Source organism: Cygnus olor, chromosome 2, assembly GCF_009769625.2.
Source record: "Cygnus olor isolate bCygOlo1 chromosome 2, bCygOlo1.pri.v2, whole genome shotgun sequence".
In the NCBI taxonomy this organism is placed as follows: domain Eukaryota; kingdom Metazoa; phylum Chordata; class Aves; order Anseriformes; family Anatidae; genus Cygnus; species Cygnus olor.
The window spans coordinates 87,166,680-87,188,688 of record NC_049170.1 but is presented as its reverse complement, the minus strand read 5'-3'; the positions used below and the strand labels follow the sequence as shown (position 1 = coordinate 87,188,688).

The window sequence follows — 22,009 nt, the reverse complement described above, 5'->3', positions numbered from 1 at the left end:
CATAACAAGGGTGCAATGGTCCATGCACCCACAGGAGCAGCTATTTTGCCCCTGTATTCATTTCAATATAGTCCAGATGGAAGAATTAGCCTATCAGAGTCAGCTGCCAACCAACTTGTCTCAAGAAAGCCTGTGAGGAATGCACAGCTGCTGCTCCAGCACACAACCCACCTTACTGGCTCTGCATTTCTGGGAGGTGAATTAAGGGGATGATGGCTTTTTACCCCTGCAGGGAAGTGTTTCAAGAGGGAGCTTCAAGCTGCAAATGCTTTTCACTAAGCATGGTGTCTGACGAGCCCCTGTAGCGTACGTGCATGTATGTGTATATACACACATACACACTGGAAATCTCCCAGCTGGACCTCAAAGGGGAAGATGAACCTTTGAAGCTAATCCCAGCTTGGGGTAAATATGATAAATATGAGCAGGTTTTATGTCATCTGAATCTATACATTTTGCATGGTCTGGATTTTGTAATCCATGTATCTCATTGACACTAACATGACTTTTGTCAAGGGTGATTTTCATTTTCTTTCACCTATCCATCCAGAATATTCATCTCTGGCAGCAGTCTGCAAAATCAGAGTGCAGATTCACTCTCCTCCTCAGTACCTTGAAACTTGCTTCAAAGACAGCAAAAGGTTTCAGACTGCTCCTCCACTTGGCTGACATCATGGTTTTTTTTATGGAAGTTACTGCTGGTGTATGGTTTTAGCCAAGGGACTGCACAAACAGCAGCACTGTAGGAAGGAGAGCACCAAAGCCCTGTGAAGGAGCAGACACCACAGCAGACCTCAGAGCCAAAACTGAATCAGTCAGAGATATGCACCAATACAAGCACATATATTTCAAGATAATTGACATGACTCTCCAGTCATCTTCCCTGGAAATAATCAGCTGTCAGAATGAACTTAACTAAAAAGACTAAAGAGTACACCCTCCACTGATGTGAAATTAAGAAGTCCTCTCATACTGACAAATGCTTCCCCTTCCCGTAATGAAAACTGCGCAACGGATAAAAGTCCTCTGCTGAATGAGCTGCCAGCAAGAAAATCAAGACGAGTTATTTTTCAGCATCACAGGCACACAAGCGGTTCGCTCTAGGAAGGCATGCTTGCCAGCAAGGCAGGCAGTGTTTGGCAGCACACAGACCCCGCTTCCCCTAGTGCTCGGATGTTGGTGGTCTTGTGTGTTTTAGCAGCTTCCCTGATCACAACAGAACGCAACAGCCACACCAGAAGGGGAACATGCCGTATTTAAGCACACTGAAACGAAAACTCAGCCTGTGGACTGAATGCTTAGGCTACAAACTAGGTAATGAGATCTTCTGACGTATTCCAGATGTATGCATGAATGCTTAGGCATGTATATGGATAATTAGATATAAATACCTATGGGGAAAGAGAGAGAGAGTGATACACTAAAAAACGGTTGCAGAATTGTCTTGGAAAGTTGTCATAATCATTACCTGCTTGGACTTCAGCATCGGTGAACTGGTCTTAAAAACAATCCTTCGCTCATGTTAGTGGCTGCCAAACCTCTATCTAATCCGTTCATTAGCAATATATCAGGTTAGCAAGCTGCCATGGCAGGAAAATAATTAGCTTTCCATTGTGGGGTGGCACATTTCTCTATTGCATTGACATAACAAGTAACTCCATAAACTGCTATCATTTCTTTGCTTCTGAGGCCTCTTTTTTTAATTAACCCTTTAGTAGATTGCTTTCAACACACGCGAACTATAACTACAGAGAGCCCTTTGACCAACCACAGCTGTCTTAGCCAGCGTGAATAGCTATTATACAAGCAATTTATGGGTGACCTACCTTTAGGTCATTTAAATACAGCTTCATAGAATAGCTGAAAGCAGAACATGACAAAAGGCATCCTCATTAGCTCTTTCCTCCATCATCTGCATGCACTGAGTAGCCTGAAAGCATAATTTTTGATGGTACTATTGTGTCCCAGCAAACATCAAAATGATTGTGCAGTGGTTGTGCGGGAAAAGGATTGCCGCTGTTTTAGAGATTTCTTAATTAGGTTTGGCTTAACTAGAAGATATGTGTACTTCCAGGATGTGTCTGGGTGGACTAAAGTCAAGGTAGCCTAGCCCTTTTTCTGCAAAGTGCTTTACAAAGAGGCAGTTCAAAAAGGAAATTCTAAGATGTGGACAGTATGAAACAGTAATGCTGAATTTCTGCTCATGCAAAAAAGAACTCCTGTAAACAGATTTCTTCCAGACTACAGCATGTCACTCCAAGCAGTTTCACTGTAGCTACATTTAGGCTGGTATTTTATTCCCCCTATCAAAGATCCAATCTTTATTTTAATCCTGGGAAAATATGTATCAGCGCTATCTTGTACAGTGTGTTACATGGGTTAATTACATGGTGCATTAAAGACCTTCTTATGCATCATGACTTTTGATTTTCTTGCTTTTCCCTTGATTTTGCCTTATGAGTACAGGGAAAATGTTTATTGGCACTATCCCCCTCCCCCAGTAAAACACTTTACCCTGTGATTTCTGATTCAAGTGCTATGAATACTAGAGCCCTAATCTGTTCTCTCAGGAGAATATTCAGCAGTGTTCAGAGCTTTCTTGCTTCTCTTCTCTGTACTTCTGCAACCTCTCTTTGCTGAGTGCTCAGCAAACACACAACATTATACAAATCAGGTGGGAGGAACCAGTCTTTATATAATAGCACACTTCTAATAAATGCACGCCTTTCTTAATGAAGCCTGACAGATGTTTACAGAAAGCATTTCACATTGATATTTAACTAAAACCCCTTGGCAGAAATCTTAACAAGAGGTCATCAAAATATCCAAGCAATTTCTTTCACTACCTGACATATGGGTATGGTGAATTACATTTACCATTGTGCTGTCTTGCTGCTTGGCTTCATAAGATATCACTAACAGTCGTGAATCTCGTTATGTTCTATCTTTAATTGAACTCAGTAAACTGCGTATCTCCCCCCAAATTGCCCAGCTTAACCTGTGATTTCCATTTTGAACTCAAAATGTTCCAGCGGGCTTTAGACCAAGGGTTTGGGATCATATTATCAAAACGGAATGGGAACTATTTTGGAGCATAGGAGACAACACCTTTACTTTTTCTGGGAAAAGCAATTAACACCACACTCATGTGGAACTACCTTTGAGAAAAGACATGACACATGGTGAGTAAGTATTTCAAACACGAGAGGCCCCAAGCCAATTGCTTGGATATAGATGTTCTTTACTCGATGCTATTCACTCAACAGTGTTTTGAGTCCTGCTACAATGCACTGCTTCTTTTTTTTTTTCCCCTGCCACTTGTCCATCTGATCAATTCCATTGGAAAATGAAAGAAATAAATCACATGTTGGGTGAGCATGAAGTGAAAAGCTGCTTCCCTTGTGCTTCATTTGCTAAACTGAGTGTGACTTATGGATGGGCTGCTTGCAAGTGCTTCAAAGGAAGGTGGTCAGTAGCCAGTGTGCCACAGCAGTGTGCCCCAACACCGCAAGAACCAAGAGGAGAAAAATACTCATCATCCGCAAGACTATTAGGTAAGCTGGTTTTATGCATGGAATTTTGAACAGGCTGGAATTACTCTCACCCAAGGGCTACCAGCACAGAAGCAAAGAGAGCTAAAGACTCAGCAGGAGAAAAGGGCATTTAGAAGAAAATGGTGTTTTTCATTAGGAAGTCATTCCTCTACTGAAAATTTAACTAGCGCCAGTGTAGGCAGCAAGAAAACATTATAAGGTTTTCCTAAATAAAAACAGCAATCAAAGTTTTTGGTTGTCTATCATCTTTGGAATGCTAACCATTATGATAACTGTGCTGGTGAAGGTAAGGAATTATTTTAAAACTGTTATTTTCTATTTATTTTTTGAATCACATCTGTACACCTGAACATGCTCAAGGAAACAAAACTGCATAGATAATTACCCTCATGGAAGCAATCCAAAGGTTCACGAAGTGAAAGCTGCTTCCAACTTAAAAATCAAGGTTTTAAATTGGGAGAGCACTCAAGTTTCTAGCTGATAAAGATGTTTGACCTGCTGGGCAATGGTTATCGTCAGGGACTTTATTCAGCACTCTCACAGCACACAACATAGGGGAGTTCCCCAGTGCAGTGGTTTGAAACAGTAAGGCACTATTTACAGCAACAAGCCAAAAATTAACAAGCACTGCAATCTTACAAACATTAATGAAAATAAAGTCTTTTAGCCTCTTCCCTAAGAGCCTGTCACTCCTATTCCTTCAGGGACTTTTTCCAAACATATGAAGAGGCATACAAGTCATCCCCTAGTTAAAATAACGTTGGGAACAAATTTTCCTGTTCTGCATCACATCTGTGCTTCATTTAAAGTGTACAGTTTAAACAGGACTGGAAAAAAAAACCTTCTGAAATTGCTGTCATGCTCATTTAAGATAGAAGACATCCCAAGGGAGGAAGAGTTATGACGAGTTAAGGCAGCATGTGCATTACTAGTGCTGCATTGTGTGGAAAGGCCACCTTGGTTAAACAGAACAAACTATGGAATAGCAACGTGTTAAGAACTGAAGTTTGGAAAATTTGGTTTAACAAAATCAGCCAATTCTCTGCTTCCATTCACCAGTAAGTCACATGGATCAATTCACATCTTCCTTAACTGTTACACCTTAACTTTCTGTGAAAAAATAAGCACAGAAAATTGCACTGCATTTAGAAGTAAAGGGAGATTTTGAGCATATCATTGTCTTGGATTTACGTGGCAAGGTTGTGGTAGCAGGAGGGCTGCAGGGTTGGCCTCTGTGAGCAGGGCCCAGCGGCTGCCCCATGCCAGATCAGAGCCAGCTCCAGCCAGCTCCAAAAGGGACCCACTGCTGGTCAGAGCCAAGCCAGGGAGTGACATTGGGTGGGCCTCTAGGAGAGCAGATTTAGGAAAGTGGAAAAATAAAACAACTGCTGCTCCTGCAGCCCGTGGAGGAGCCCCCGGTGGAGCAGGTGGATGTGGCCTGGAGGAGGCTGCGGCCCATGGAGAGCCCCCGCAGGAGCAGGCCCCGGGCCGGAGCTGCAGCCCGTGGAGAGGAGCCCAAGCAGGAGCAGGGGGTCTGGGGGGAGCTGCTGCCTGTGGGGGACCCGTGCTGGAGCAGTTTGCTCCTGGGGGATGGACCCCGTGGTACGGAGCCATGTGGGAGCAGGTCTTGAAGAGCTGCTGCCTGTGGGCAGCCCCCGCAGGCTCAGTTCGGGAAGGACGGCATCCCGTGGGAGGGACCCCATGTGGAGCAGGGGCAGGGAGTGACCGAGAAGGAGCAGCAAAGACAAAGCATCAGGCACCGACCACAGTCCCCATTCCCCATTCCCTTGTGCCATTTGGGGAAAGTAGCTAGAAGAGGGTGAATGGGTGGGGAAAGGTGTCATTAGTTTTGCTCCTAGTTCTCACTGCTCTAGTCTGCCAGTGATAGGTAACAGATTATATTAATCTGCCTACACTGAGTCTATTTTTCCTGTGACAATAATTGTTGAGCGATCTCCCTGTCCTTATCTCAACCCTAGAGCCCTTTCCATCATATCTTCTCCCCTTCTTCCTCTGGGGGGGGGGGGGAGTGTGAAAGCAGCTATACTAACATACCACCACACTTCACTGTAAGACTCCACTTCCTTTCAAAGCCACACAAATTCTTGGATGCCTGATTTAACTTAATAAAATAGAAATGTAAGAAACCAAGTGAATATAAAGCCAACACACAAAGTGTACGTCTTTCTTCATTGCTCCTTTTAAGCACACTGCAAAATACTAATCAGCCATGTACTCTTATTACTGTGTTGCTGTAGCACCTAGCTAGTAAATAGCTTCTATTTACAAATGGGATTATTTGCAGAGAGAATACAATTGAGAGCTCACGTGGACAGACGCTGTGGCTCAGCTAATATCAGGCAATATATTAACCTATGGTAACTCAATCTTGAACAAGACAGAGTTTTAGAATTTAAGAGATCATAATTTAATCAAATACTATGGTATTCCACTGGTACAGAATTTTATTCCAAGGATAATACAGTGAGACGCACACAAATATTTTAAATATGCCCTCTGAATCTTTGCCACAATTTCACTTAGTGACGTATACAGAATCAAAATAGACATCCAAGAGCAAAACATGGGAGCAACCTTAACACCGGGATTTCTTCTCTAATGAACCAGCGTAAAGAATAAGACTGAGTATAGGAAAACTTCACCTCCCTTAATATTCATTTTCAGAACTTTCTTCAAACACCAAAGAATCAACACTGGATAAAGTATGTGGAGACCAAAGGGGACACAATATAACTCCAGGATATCTTTAATTTACACATATACAGAGAGACAGATAAGATATAAAAAAAAAATAAATAAACTGCAATACAAACTCAGGGGATACCCAATTCACTGGAAAATAAGCAAATCCCCAAACATGCCTCTCTGTAAAACAGAAGCTGTCAGGCAGGACAAATCAAGCAACAGCACACTGTTCACTGCAATACCCTGGTGGATATTAGCATGAAGTCACTTTCCTGTCTGAACCAGAACCAGCACCCAGGACTAAACAGGATGGCAGGTGTGTGAAACTGCCATGGTGAGCAACAATGTAAGGTACGTAAGGTAAATCAGAACTTTTTTGTAATCATGAAAGTTGACAGAAATTTTATTCTTCTCCCCCACATCCCCAAGAATTTCAGTGTTTTTTGTTGTTGTTGTTGTTATTGTTTTGTTTTGTTTTGTATTTTTAAATTGGCTTCCATCTTTCTGCTCCTGGAGCTGAAGCTAAATACCTCTGAAGACCAGAGGAGCCATGACACACTGAAGCAGTGTCCTGACTGTACTGCGAGGAGCAGGCAGCTTGTTTCCCCATGGTCACCTGGGGCCATCCCTGCCAGTCAACTGTTTGGGGCATGTTCTCTCAGTCTTTTGCTTCAACCCACAGCAAAGCAACAGCCCTGTCAACCAGCTGCCATGAGTGACTGATAGGGCAGAGTTTAGGTGTGACACATGAGCTAAGCCTGCAGAGAGGAGAAAAACTGGCTGCTGAAGAAAAGCTGCTCAGGCTCTCTGCAGCAGCCTGTAATGAGAAAATATTGCAGAGTGATTTCTGGAATGCCTATAGGATACACTGCCTTTATATTTTAATAGGCTCTTCTGCATCCTCCTACCTAATATAAAAGTACTACTTTAAACACTAGTATAAGTTCTGATTGCCCTCACGTGCCTGAGCAAAACGACAGCGTGCTATGTACTCAGGGGCAGTTACTGCTGCCTTTCAACAACAGAACTCCCTGCTGAAAGCATTTTGGCTTCTTAGTGGAAAAAAATGTATATACACTGTACATATATGCAATAAATATATATACAGTATGTAGAGAGAATTGTTCTTGTAACAGATTTAGGCTCAGTATAAACGGGTAGTTTTGCCATGTCTTCAGGCAGATCCTTCTCATCCTCTGATAGCTGTTTATCATGAGATAAACCAAATAACTTGGAAGTTAGCAAAACACACTAGAGAAATGCCCTTAGAGGAAACAACAGCACCTGCAACTACTTAGCCAGCTCAACATGAAAACAAGTCAGCACTGTATATCAAATGCATGCACATTCCTGCACATATATGTGAGTTGGAAACAACAAAGACTGATTTTGGGATACATTTTTGCTAGGCCCACTTTGTAGTGTTGCACATTACATCAGATCCAATCTAAGAGGAAAATATGGCCCAAGAACAAAATCCTGTGATTTCTGTGCTAGAAGCACATGTTGTTTGTGTTGCCACCAACTTTCCAGAGTAAAGAGACAAAATGAGAGGCAAGCACAGAGATACAATAGAGTTAAAGGAGTCCCTTAAATTAAGATGATGCAGACTGAACTTCATCTCAACTTTGTTAACAGCAGAAAACAACACCAAAAATTACTATTATTAGTTTACTGACTTCAGCTACCAGATTTGGAAGCCACTCTAAATGCCCAAGGCAGCCATAAAGGAGCAAGTCTGATATTTCTTTGTTTTCAATATATAGCTGCCAAAATACCTGCTGCAGTATTTCACCTAACTACCTATTCTCTAGGCAATTTTAATCACATACAGCTGTTCATGCAACTTTAATGGTGTTTTTCCCACTGAAACATTAATATTTCCTGGTTAACAGTCCTGTATTATAAATCATTTTATGAAATACAGCCAATTAAAGCAGAAACTTTGTGCAGAAGTTTTTGCTAAGTGACTGATACACACAGAAACATGGAACAAATACTACCTTCCGCACACAGGCATATGAATGCCTGAACTGAACACGTGAAAAGGGAACACACCATGTTGGTGCATAGAGCACAGGTGGGACAGGAATCAGGGTTAAAGGATTTCTTGTTCACTATGTTATTTTTTAATGAAAATTCCTTTTTTATAAATGACACACTATTACAATCTTAGTAACTGGACTTTACAATCAGTTTAGGATTCCTATATTTTACATATAGAAGACCACCACAACCACCCGATTTGATACCTTGCTTCATGCAGACTGAAGAACCACCCTCAGACTTTGAAACTTCTGTGTCGTCTCTGCTTTATATAAATTAACTGCCAAGGCATGACTGAAGAAGGTAAATAGAGAGAAGAGAGGAGAATCAAAGGTACTGCTTATTTAAATTTCACAGCAGTTAAATTTCTGATGTTTGCAATAGTCCTGTCTCGACCTCTACTGGGACAGCATTATGATACTTTCTCCATTCCCGAGACCAAGCTATATACGGTTGAGGGAATATCATATTTTATTTAAACACACTGCAGAAGGACATTAAATTTTACAGGTCAGATTCTCCATGGTGCTTGAGTAAGGCTGGGGCTGCAGGAAAAGCAAACACGCTGCTCACTTGAGAACTGCAAGGTGAAGCTTCATTGGATCTGCCCTTGGCCTTATCATGGCGGGACAGGTCCCTCAGCCAACAACACACCCTCTTTCCACCATTTTAAAATAGATTTGAGTCCCACAGTAAGACAAAGCCATGTTGTACCCCTAAGAGCACCTCACACAGACGGAGCTCCCCACCTGCTATTCAGAAGCATTCCCAAACCACCTTACATTAAAGTTGTAATACTGCATAAAGGAACTAGGGCAAATTTCAGTAAGTCCAGCCTCACAGTAAGGGTATACAAAACCATGACCACTTATTCCCTCTGCCCACACAGACGATGATAGACCTGCACCTTACTAGCAGCAGCCATTTCAGCCACATGACACATATTTTCAATTTAAGTACAACCCCAAACATGAAAGGAGGTCCTGACGGAGTCTACCTAAGGCATCTGAGATGACTCCATCTGGAGCAACATCTCTCCCGCCACATGGTCACTGAAAACAGGCAGGACATCCCCAGTGGATGACACAGACCTGACAATAACCATGACATGTGGTCATGTTTTAGACTGAGCATCTCTGAGCCTTCACTGACAGGAGACCTGTAGCTCCATCTGTTGCAGACACAGAAACACCACCAGTGCCCAAACAGGTAAGTGCTGAGAAGCCACCAGAACCAACTTCACTTTATCTGGGGCAATCTTTCAGCCGTATAGAGAAACAAAAACCTGTTGGAGACCTTGGAACAATCTGGTTGTGGTTTTTTTTTTGGTCTAGCAACCGTTCTTCCCCTCCAGGCTCCGTCTGGACTCTTGGCTTAACCCAACATACCTACACACACACACAGCTCCCATGCCCACTCTGCAGTGGCAGCAGGCTGCAAGCACGGCTGCATCCAGCTGTGCGCGCCTACCGGGGCTCCGACACTGAAAACAGAAGTGGAACGGACAACCAAGGTAATTCAATTTAGGAAAATAATTCACTTTCAGTACTAACCACTCCCCTTGCCACCCAAACGAATCACTGGCAACAAATGCCCAGCCTTTTTCTAATGGAGAGGGAGCACTATGCTTATTATCTTTATTCTTCACTCCCTACGGACTGTAGAAATGTTTGTGCCAGATTCTGTACACACCGGTATCACTGTAAATAGGACCTGCCTCCACAGGAGTAGCTAACTACACTGCCAGGACTGTAAAGCAGGAAGGAGATCGGCACGGGGCACTAGTTACTCCATGTAGCTCTCTAAAGTCAGATTGAAGTTTAAGGAGGATTTTTCTTGGTTTTGCTGCTGTTGGTTACCTGAAGCATGAAGCTCAATCCCCACACAAAGAAATCCTCTCTTCCATTCCTCTCTGTCCCCACACTGCTTCCTTGCAGGGCACGTAGATGAAATAACCATAAAATGGTTCACTTGTAGTGACTTGTGACATAAAAAGCATGAAAATTCCCCCTACCCAAAGATTTTCTCAGTGAAGTGCACCTTTTATCCCTTCTGTAAGCTACTTTTCTGAACAGATACTTCTTTAAACTACTACCTGTCCCTGTTCACAAAGAAGAAAACATCTTCAGCTATGAAAGTATCTAGGCTCCTTCTTGACAGACAGGCTGTGATACAGAAGGTTATTAATTCCTACACCTAAGACTGTTCCTCACTCTGCAAGTTTTCCATTCACTTCTAATGCTGAAAATAAGTGAGTACCTATGCAGATGCACTGTTGCACCACAGTCTATCCATCCCTTCTTTGAAGGGTTGCCAGCACTTTTGTGGAATCAGGTTAGAGAAGTCAACTACACCCCTTCCTTCCCACAAGGGATAACGCACAGTGTCTCACATCTGCCAAGTGACTGAATTCACTCATTTCTAATAATGAGCGGCCTCCATGAGATTTCCTCTACAATTCTTAATCGGGCATTTGTCCGTGGTCCTGCTAGGGATGGAGGCACTTTCCTAGTTCTTGCTGGTTCACCACCAGCAATCCACAGGCCAGGCAAGTTGGGAGAGCATTGCATGTGATGAAGTGCCAGGAATGGGAGGGAAATCTGAGAGCAAAAATTGTGCATTTTTAGTGCACAGATTTTAGTAAACACATAGAACCCGAACTTCACCTCCTACCTCTTCTTGCTCTACCAAGGGCAGGATGCTGAGTGCGAAAGCAGCCATCTATCTCCCTTGCATGCTTTCCATGGCCTCCCTGTAAGGCAGGCCCCACCTTTCCCACCACGCAGGTTATGTGGCTGAGCAAACTGTGCATCTCCTACGCTCTTTTGGGTTACTGACACGATGTCGTCGAGGTCATCTCTGCTGCGATCAACCCTGAAGCACAGTGCTGGGATTGTTTCCCGTGACTCACATTCGCAGTGCATTTGTTCCAGTAGGCTTGAAAATGACGGGGATGAGGCAGGCTAGGTTTTCCTGCTCAATAGGCTTTTGCTCCAATCTAATTAAAACATTTAGCAATTCACTGAAGTTCCTTGCAAACTGCACAGATCCAATGCTTTAAAATAAGCTCTGAAAGCAAACAGCCTGGTATTTTAAAAACAACTCTCCAGATGGAAAAGGATTCCTCAGGAATTTCTTTACTATACTATACCAAAGCTGCTGAACCAGAAAAGCCAAGCTTCTTTTGAACTATCTTGTTTTTGTTGTTATTGTTAATGGCCTTTTTTTTTTTCCCTTGTCTAAAAGCTAACAAGGAAAACCACTCTTGGTTCTCTGACATGCACAGGAGTGACAGGACAGCTCAATGGAAACAGTCAGCTCTGGTCACCTTGGTTTGAAACTGGGTCAGTGATGCCAGCTTGTGGGTATACTGAAGGAATATGCAATTAATGGGGGGGACTCAGATGCTGAGGACGAGAACACCCTTTGCTTGCAGGCAGGGCTCAGGTTATTCGGCTTTTGTGCTCTGAGAGCAGGCAGCCGTGTCATAACTAAGGCATTTTTATGCATGGTTTTTGAAACAGGCCCTCCTTCTGGGAAATGCATCAGGGAATCTATGGGAACAGCCAAGCCAAGCCCCACACTGTTGTACCAGCTTAATTCAAAGGCAAGCAACCGCAGGAGATGGCCACCACCACAGTGCGGGAGCACGTGCACTGACAGGAAAGCCAGGGGAGCTCCAAACAGCAGCAACACCCCTGGAGACCTTCAGTGGGAAAGACTACGCAGACTTAACGTGGTGTGCTTGTAGCTCCATCCCCAGCATTGAAACCAGACCTCCTGCCTGCCAAGAGTGCCTTCTGTCCTCCATGCCTCAAAAAATGCCTCTCTTCACCTCTGAAAGCAGAGTGCCCTTAAGCTGCACCACCAGGAACAAATTCCTTCAGGGTTGTAATGACCAATTAAGGGATAGAAGGCAATTACTTCTGTACCCATACAAACGAAACTCCTCCAATGCAATTAACTGTCCCTTATCATCTGCTGTTGAATTTGTGGGAAAGCACATGCTGTACACTCTCTCCTCCCCTAGCCTTTCCACCGTTTTAATCCGTTTATTTTAGCTAATGTAACGGAACCTACCTATTCTAGAGAAATAATGTATGTCTGCAAATTATCTGAATATTTTTAAACGTCTTTTTTTTTATATAGTTAAAATATAATTTCATTTGAGATTTTGCAGCTTTCATTTCTATTAATAAATTATCATTTCTTCTTTATAAGTGATGAGCTAGTGTGTCATGTAATTTTTTCTTCTAAATAGACCAAGACTTTGATCTAATGCAAGCCCTTTCTGGGAGTAGAGAGACTTTCTGTCTAATTTAGTTACGAAAAGTATTCAATTAAACTTGGGAGTTTAATTCATTTAGTTATGAAAATTAAATGAGCTCAGTAAGGTGCATTTGATTTGCCTCAGGGAAAAAAAAAAAAAAAAAAGAGAGAAGAATCTCTGAAAGGGGAACAAATAAGAAGGGAGAACAAAAGTAACTTTTATTGCTCAGATTGAAAGGTGGATAATATGAAGAGCCTGCATGCATTTTAGTGTGGATACATAAAATGTATCCACAGTGGGTTTATGCAGATTTTCTATCCAGAAGTCACATGAATATCTGGCATTAACACTCTGATTGTCTCCTGGGTAACAAAAATCCATGTAGGTCATAACTGAGTCCATCCCAGTCACGAGGGGATCTGCCTCCTCACATGGGGAAGGCACCTCCCAGACGCAATCCTTCTCCATCTCCCTTTGGGGAAGAAGGAAGCAATGGAAATTTTTTTTGCAAAAACAGAACAGAGCCATTTGGATCTCTCTGCGAGAAACCCCCTTCTAGTTTTCCAGCAGTCACTTACCATTTTTGCAGATGGGACAGCACTGATCAGGCTCATACACCGGATCCACACACTCGGTCTGGGGACAAGCTGACACAGTGCACAGCACTTCTCCATTGGCTTCACAGCGACACTTCTCACACGGAGAAACCTGAAACACAAATCCACTCGCCTTTTAATTCTCTCTTGTTCTTTCCTCGATCTCCTTCTCCTTCCCTTTTAAAAACCAAATGCTTTTTATAGCCTGAATAACACAAAGGGCAAGGCCAGGCTCCTGCAAAATTATGGGACTGCTGCAGAATGAGTCACAGGTTCTGCTCTGAACCTGTGCCCCAAAGAAATCAGTCAAAGGGATCTTGGGTACAAGAAGTCTTTATACTTTAACACAAATAAAGCAAAAAATTCCCCACCCCTTTTCTAATGAAATTCCAGCATAACAGGTTCATAATTCAGATGAAATTTGGTTAAGTTCCATCAGAAGTTCAAAAATTAATTTAGCAAAAAATATTGTACTAAAAATAAAGGATTTTTTTTTCCTCAATGAAATATGAAACTTAATGTAAAACCTTATTGCAATTTTTCCAGTTTTGAACGTTTTTGGTAGCAGGAACTTGCATTTTATTGAAAATGATCATTTTCATAGAGAGGTCAGCAAAAACATTCTGTGAATTCATGTATTTCCCTGAAGTTACCTATTCTTTTTGCAATATTTGAAACTTTCTGAAAAGAAACTGCAATTCAAAGAAAGGGGTGAAGCACAGAAAAGGGTCATCCCTTTTTTACCTTCTGAAACATTACTGGTTTTTGAACACTTCTACAGAATAGAAGTACCAGGAGATAATTACTTAAATGACCTACTTCAGTGAAATTAATTCCAAACAAATTAGAATCCGTATTTAAGAAAAATATGGACTTTAAAACGCCTGTATTTGCTAGATGTCCTCTTCAGTGTTCCTGAGAAGGTGCTGCACGTGGCATCTGTAACATCCTTGTACCACTCGAGGAGCTGGAGGTGAAGGGAAGCCACGGTGCTAAGGAGGAACAAGTGGTATACTGTAAATCTCATCACAGCACTGCAAAAACCACGCTGCAATCCGTGCTCAGAGTGCAGGATGACAGTGTGGCTGCATGTTATTACTATGATCCTCTAAATCCATAATCTGTGCACATTCTAGGTTTACTTAAGGTCAACAATTTGACAAAGCTGATTTTGCTTGGACTCCTTCCCATTCCAGATTCCAGCTGATGCCATACAACCACCTTCTGCATTTCTCCAACGCGAGCAGAGTAGCCACAAGCCTAAAAAAAAATCCTTTGCTGTGAAAAGTCATGCAGACCTCTAACTTGCAGATCATCTGCTATCTTCCCCTATCTCTGAAGCAGCCTGTCACATTTTTTCCTCAAGTCCGTTCTCCGCTTGCTCGCCACTTTCACATCTTTCTCACTTCGAAAGTCCAAACATGCTGATGCTTGCACAGCATCATCTCCAACTAAATGCTCATCCATGCTTTGCCACTTCTCTTCCCACCTGCCAGGGCTGTCATTTGTTTATGCACTCATGTATCTTTTCACGCCGGCCCCTCTGTGTAGAATGCCTAAATAGGGTCTGTTGCTGTGTTGCTTTCTGCTTTTATTGCTATTATTTATTTCAGACTTCCTTCGCTAGCTAGTTGCTTCCAGATTTCTCTTTGCTTTGTACTCTACCCAGGACAAAAACACACCATGCGTTTATAAAGTGCTACAAGCAGGCTGATAGCCCGGTACTGCAGATTTTTATTGCAGGCTTAAGGACAAGAACTTTGTCTTGTAATTGCTCATAAACTGCCATGTTCACTTGCAGTGCTGGAGTATCAGCAGATGAGGAGATTTCTGACCCAGTGTTCAGTGTCAGCTATCTCAGGCAATCACTTAAATTCCACGTGAAATCTTGAATGTAAGCAAACCTGAGCCCCTCGTTATTTGCAAGTCACTGGTAAGACTCCTTCCCTCTGGAGTTACACGAAGAGAAAAATACTTACTAAATTATAAAAACACGTTTGTTTTTTAATTAGGAAACCTTCTTGATCAATGCTACTAGAACTCAATTTCACAGATATGGCTCAACGAGGCAAATCTATAGCTTTCAATTGGTTTCAAAATTTCATGGCATCACTTGAAAAACATGCAAATTTGTGACAAATCGCAGTTCAGTGAGGCCTGGAACTACAACAGATATTCCCTCTCCCACAACTTTACTTTGTAGCTATGCTGTTCAGTATTGAAAATGATGTAAAAAATAGAACATCTACTAACAATCAGGAAACAGTAACAGCAAAAAGATGTCATTCCTAAAGTCCCTCATCTATAATATTTAATATTCTAATTAAGTAGGTTGTTTACTAAAATTCCAAACAGAGATAAGGCTAAAATTTCTACAGCAACAAGCCATTAAATAAAGCATTGAAAATGCTATAAAATGAGAAAAAAAAATGATCAAATTTTTGTCTAATAATGATAATTTGGAACAATGGCCTTCCCTCTTACACAGCACATATGGAGGAAGACGACATTTTTCATGAACTGAGCACTCCACCCATGTGATACAGTAGTTCCTGTGTGATAGATGAAGGGCTGCTTCAGGGGAATGCAGACAGAATCACAGGATCATCAAATGGTTTGGGTTGGAAGGGACCTTAAAGATCACCTGCCATGGGCAGGGACACCTCCCACCAGACCAGGTTGCCCAAAGCCCCATCCAACCTGGCCTTGAACACCTCCAGGCATGGGGCATCCACAGCTTCTCTGAGCAGCCTGTGCCAGTGCCTCACCAGCCTCTGAGTGATGAATTTATTCCTTCTATCTGATCTAATTCTCCCCTCTTTTAGTTTAAAACTGTTGCCCCTTGTCCTGTCACTACAAGCCCTGGCAATGACTCTTTCTCCATCTTTACATAGCACACCTTTAATAAGCACTGTCATCTGTCAGGCACTATTTTGTCCAGCTTTTCTCTTACTGGACGAGACGAACACTCTCCTCCGACTTCTCTGTCACAGGCAGTTACGCTTGCTGTACAAACAGCAGTTTGTGACTCTCTCCACTCGTTGGCCCAAGGGTCCCATCATCCACTCATCTAGGAACATAACGAAACCCAGAGGTACGCTTGGTGCGGTTACTTCACGTAAGAATCCATGGGAAATGCACAGCAAAACCTCCAGCCACGGTGTTACCCCAAACCAGGTACAAGCCACAACCAAAGACCAGATTCTGATGCTCATAAATCCCATTTTGTCTGACACTACTGTTTTCCCCCCACTGTTACTTTGCCACTTTTTATACTTGAGGGAGTTCCTGCGCGGTTTCCTGAAGTCAGCAGAATCACACGTCTAAGTGCAGCCCTCCAGGACAAGTAATGGCAGCAGGGTCGAGGAGGTTCTGCATATGTTTGTTTTCACGTAGCTCTTTTCAGGCATGTAAGCAAAATGTAGCTGCTAAAATGGTATTAGTGTCAACCTTTATCTGTTCATCCTCGGACTAAATGGTAGAGCACTGCTTTTCATATATCATCATGATGTAGCGGGAACTGGAAAAAAACACCATTTCTTTCCTCATCTTAATGGCAGCTTAATACTTGGAGACATAATCATCACTAGAGACAATAAGACAGCGTATGTGTAACAGTTAAATAAATCAGAATGAAAAGACACATTTGGTCCTTCATTTCCTCTCCTCCACTCCTATAACGCAAGAACATTCCCTGCGGCACAGTTTCTAATGACAGCCAATGCAATGAGCATCCCACTCATTCATTTGGGAAGCTACCAGTTTAGCAGAACTCACACTTAGCACATTTGACATAACCAGGCTGGGCTGCAAGCAATATGACCTAGCAACCTCTCTCTGAAGCGTGGTCTACAGATGAAGTTATTAACATTAACTACACAACACAAGTAGCTCCGCCTAGGCAAAAACCATGCAAAGACAACAAGAGGCACAGAAGTCTTAAGTATTCACCAGACAGCTGTAAAAACCTGTAGAAAATAGAGTACAGATGGAAAAATAAAACAAAACAAACACCCTTCTTTATAATTGTTTAAAGGGAAGTTTATAAACAGATGTATAACTGTTGTACTATGAAGTTGCAGATGTAGGGAAAACGCAAGCACACAAATGTGTAAACTGGTAGATTTCCCGCTACCGGGATATGAAGAAAACTTTATCTTAGTAAGGGCAGTAGGTTTATTCAGCAACTTAGTAAAAATTGTCATAATTAAGAAGTGACAAGTCATTTACACTCATTGAAGTGATTTGAGCTTTGTCTACCCTCTTTCCACATGCCAAACAACAACAAAAAAAAGCTGAATAAAAAAGAATCTATAAATTATTTGTAACATACATTTTCTCCTTGAGCCTTGAAAACATCTAAGCTTAAAAAAAACAAACAAACAAACAAAAAAAAACATAATCACAAACTGATTTACTATTCTACTGGGATATGTATCAGTATTTTCTTTCCACTTATACAATGTAGGAGAACATGAACAGGATTAGGCTGACAAGAATAAACATACCAGCCTTGTTTTTATTTCTGTATCTCTTCACAGACATTTCAAAATCCACTTGGGTTTGTTGACTTCCAGATTTCCAAGTTATTCACAAAACAAACAAACAAACAAACAAACAACAGTTCTTGATAGCACAGAAATTCTAAACAAAACACACAAAGCAACAACTTTCAAAAATGTATGTCTTTCCCAAATGATAATACACTTCTGAAGATAATTTATGGTCCTTTAAGACTATTACTTTATAAGTCAGTCTGTATTTTCGAATGTTACTGTAAGACTGAAAAACACCTCGTGGGGTATGTGCTCAGCAATCCCTAGCTGTAGTGCACAATTTTTTCCTAATTGCATTTCACCAGCTAAGGCTTTTGCTCCAGTTTTACCTGTACAGATCCTGCGATGCCTTTGCCATACTGCATCACTATACCCACCGGAGAGCAGAGTGCTGCTGATGAAAACAGCTTTATGAGACCTCATCCTTCTGCTACACCTGTGTTATGGTTTTGTATTGACATCCATGCCCTTTTTAAAAAGCTGAAAAACACATGTGCACACACACACAAAGTCTGTGGGAAGAGCTGCCAATCAAACAAGAAATGCATCAAACCTCCCATTCCCTGGCAAACTCAGATGGTGAGTTAGCACTGGCTCCTGTCGAGGAAATGGTTTGCTACGTCAAGCCATATATGAATTTTATATAAGCAAACTCTCAAACTTGCACGTGTATTTACACATCTGTACATAAATGTTTGTGCAAGTAACTTCACTTGAAGGTTAGGAGGTCACCTTTTTCTTCCTTCAGTGGTGTCTGACACTCTTGGCCACAAACTGAAGATAAACGGGCAGAGAGAAAAATCAGACTGCTACCCATTTAAAACTCTTTCCGTGACCTTAATCAAGAGGTAGCATATTAGCAAGCTCTGTAAGACAGTCAACTTTAAACGTGTAAAATGGCCTTTGAAACTGAGTGTGATTATTTGCATTTGCAATTGCTTCCATTCAGCAGCAATCTGACTACATCGGTACTTTCCTTAGCCAGACATCTCAGCTGATTGCAGTGGCAGGGGTAAATGCCTGCATTTACACTTTTGTGCTCGTATTATTGGAACCAGTGTGGAAACCCAACTAAAAACCAATGACCCCACATGCCGAAACAAGCAGGCTGCAAACCCACTGCCTGTGCTGATAACTTCCCTTGAATTTCTGGAGCAGGCACCTATTCTCCCTACTTCCCAAAGCTGTCTAACAGAAAGAAGTAAGGAAAATGATATCCCATTACAGGAGGGCATCAACACAGCTAGCTGCTAAAGGCCAAATAGGATTAAAAAGGAAGTTGAAAGCCAAAGCCTGTGCAGAACAACATTGCTGTAAGTGTCACTGTTGGGCATTCCCTTTTTACCGAGGCTGCCAGCCACGTTCAAGTATAACAGGAAGCCCTAAGGTTTTATCCTCTCGACACACACTTAAGGTATTTCAGATTACAGCCATTAATACAACAGCACTGTATACAGATAAAGAAGTGCAACTTGTCAGAAAAGCATGAGCAAACAGTGAGGAAAAGCCTTTAAAACTTCCATAAGGAGACCTACAGAGAGCATGTGCAGAAGCATGACTGCTTTGGCCACCCTCTAGAATTAGCTGTGCTGGAAAGGAAAGGATCCCAAAACCCACCTCTGAAAACGTCACGTCACACCAACCAGCCCCTGTTAAACCTAACTTCTTCCTCTTAAACTGGAAGACTGCTGCCCCAGAGCTGAATGCAGTCCTTGAGGGCAACACGGCAAAAGGGAGGACACCATGTTCCCTGCCACGCTTTGAAAACCACGGCTCTGCACTTGCCTACCTGAAGAGGCCATGGGGAAATGCTGGAATTTATTTACTCTGAGGGGAGTCTTTCTGCTCCTTTATTTATTTATTTCTCAGCAGGTTGAAGAATGTGGAAAGACATTACAAATTGAACTAAGTTTCTAAGAACACGTAAGTACCACAGAGAACAGAGGTGGTAACTTATTTATGGCCTTCACAAATGCATTTTCTTTTTCTCCACCTTGCAAGGGGCTCAAGCTGCCGGAGCTCTGAATTAGATTTCACACTCCCCTCAACCTATTCAATTCTAAAATCTCAGGTGTGTTCACACTGGGGTTTTGAATCAGACCCGTATCTAACAGTCATTCCCAAGCACATTCTTAGAGCCTGCCTGCAGATCTCAGCCACTATAAAATACAAAAGGGAAAGAGTCAAGATAAGCAACCAGGAAATTGGCCCCAACTCTTGAACTTTTCAGTACAACGTAATAAACAAGTTGCGTTTTCAACAATAATGACCTTGCACAGTGATGCTTAAAAGGCCCTGCTCTGAAAGCTTTTCTCTAAACAAAGCTTTTCAAGTCCTTTGTTTAAGCATTACTGTAATCCAGATTGTAAACCATGCTCTTACTAAAAAGAAGGCCCATAACCATTCTCTGAAACCAAGTATTACACAACCTTGGCAGCCCAATTCAAGCAGCAAATAACAAGGAGAAAAGTAATGACTTAGGAAAAAGGTATCACCACTGTCTGATTACTAGGAGCGGGAGTCAGCTCCCCAAACCCTGCTTGACCCCTGCAAGGTAGAAGTTTCACTGTTAACAGTAGACTAAGGGAACACATGCAATACTGGAAATTCTCATAAAATCTACTTCACCACCAAGCAGCATCCCTTCCAGTAGTATTTTTTACTGTAAATACCAGAGGAATTAATAAAGATCAGCCCCCTCATTTAAAAATGTTACAGTATCACAGAACAAGAAAGGTCATGTTTGAGGGGAATATTTTACAGCACTGCAGAAGTTGCATTAACACAGAAATGAAAAGGGGAGGGGGAGGCCCAAAACACCCTCCGAGAAAGCATTTCGAGACCACCACGTCACTTCAAGTGACAGAAGGACCCACAAAACGACTTTCTGCTTCGGCCCTTACCATGAACTCCTCCAGGGTCTGGTAGGTTTTCCCCCGAAACTCACAGTAGTTCTTCCTCTCCTTGCACTGCGGGCAGCACTGCGTGGTGTCCACATGAACGCACCGAGGGTGGAGCCTGGGGCACTCAGGCTGTATGCACAGCGGTCCCTCTTCAGTGCAAAGGCAGGGGCAGGCAGAGGGACCCGGCGCAAACTTCTCCCCGATGGCGTAGACGAAGCCACTCTCGTCCACGCAGCCCTTCCCGCGGTAGTCCGGGTAGGCATACTCCTCCGGAGGCTCGGGAGTAGCGCTCGCCACAGCGGCCGGGAGAGACGAGTCTTCAGCCACCCGAGGGTCCTCGGCAGCCGCGTCCCTTTGCTCTTGGACTTGAACACTCCCGGATTTACCTCCCGTGCCCTGGCTATTCCAAGCCTGCTTTTGCTTAGTCCACGACTCCTTGTTCGAGTAGGTCCTGCTTCCTTTGCTCTTCCAGTCCCTGGTGCCCTCCTCCCTCCCGCTCCTGCCGATCTCATTCATCTTCCCCGGGCCTGTCTGGCTGTCCCTTGTCGATGTGTGATCCCTCTTTTCCTGGCTCGCTTTTATCTCCTGTTTGTCTTGAGCCTTGGCCAGTTTTTGCACGGGTATGGTGGAGCTACAGAGGGCAACCATGAGGCAGCAGGTTACGAGGAGCGAGCTAGAGAGAGCTCCAATTGCCATTGCAGTAGAGCTGGGCATCACCTACTGCATCCCACAGGGGACACTGCATTCACATCGGAGGGAAGCGCTCCGCAGATCCACGGTCCCTAGGAAGAGAGCGATTAGGAACACTTCAGCTCGCGCGCCTCTCTCCCCCCTCGCGCCTCCAACATCTCAAACAACACGCAACCTGCCTCGGCACCTCACGCCAGAGGCAAACAACAGCCTGGTGCTGCATCCCTCCTCCAGCCCGGCTCTGCGATGTCTCATAAATTGCAGGGCTCTGGGCACGGACGTCTTCGGCTCGGTACAAGCAGGACGCGCAGCCCGGGGCAGTGGCGGCCTGCCGAGGATCGGGGCGCCGTGGGGTTACGGCCACACGTCGGGGGGGGCACGCGCCGAATTAAGCGGAGCTCCCCAAAACGCAGCGCGGTCCGGAGCCGAGATCAGCCGGTTGAGCCCTGCTTGCTGACTGCACGCCCGACGGTTTTCACTAACCTCTTATTCAGAGTGAAGTTTTTTTTTTTTTTTTTTTCGGCTTCATACCCACCGGGGAGGACGTTTGTTTTACGGACAACTAAGAGCGAGCCCGTTAAAGCGCGCAGAGCCCAGCCGCCCCGCTCCTCAACTCCCCGCACAAGCACACACCGCCTCCACCTCCTCCTCCTCCTCCTCCTCCTCCTCCTCCTCCCGTGCTCCTGAG

General features: G+C 43.3%; 1 protein-coding gene across 5 annotated transcripts in view; it reads right to left on the bottom strand.

The window, feature by feature from the left end:
* The window catches only part of VWC2 (von Willebrand factor C domain containing 2), a 56,982-nt gene that overhangs the window by 34,213 nt on the left and 760 nt on the right, over positions 1 to 22,009 (bottom strand). For 3 of the 5 annotated variants that reach the window (XM_040548588.1, XM_040548591.1, XM_040548586.1), the window contains exons 2-3: positions 20,632 to 21,413; positions 13,155 to 13,284 (exon numbers count right to left, since the gene is read on the bottom strand). In XM_040548588.1, coding sequence (XP_040404522.1) covers positions 13,155 to 13,284; positions 20,632 to 21,345 — 844 coding nt within the window. In that variant the 5' untranslated portion in view covers positions 21,346 to 21,413. Of the gene's footprint in view, positions 1 to 12,773; positions 13,049 to 13,154; positions 13,285 to 20,631; positions 21,414 to 21,804; positions 22,001 to 22,009 lie in introns of those variants that run through there. The other 2 variants (XM_040548587.1, XM_040548589.1) reach the window with 2 other exon arrangements.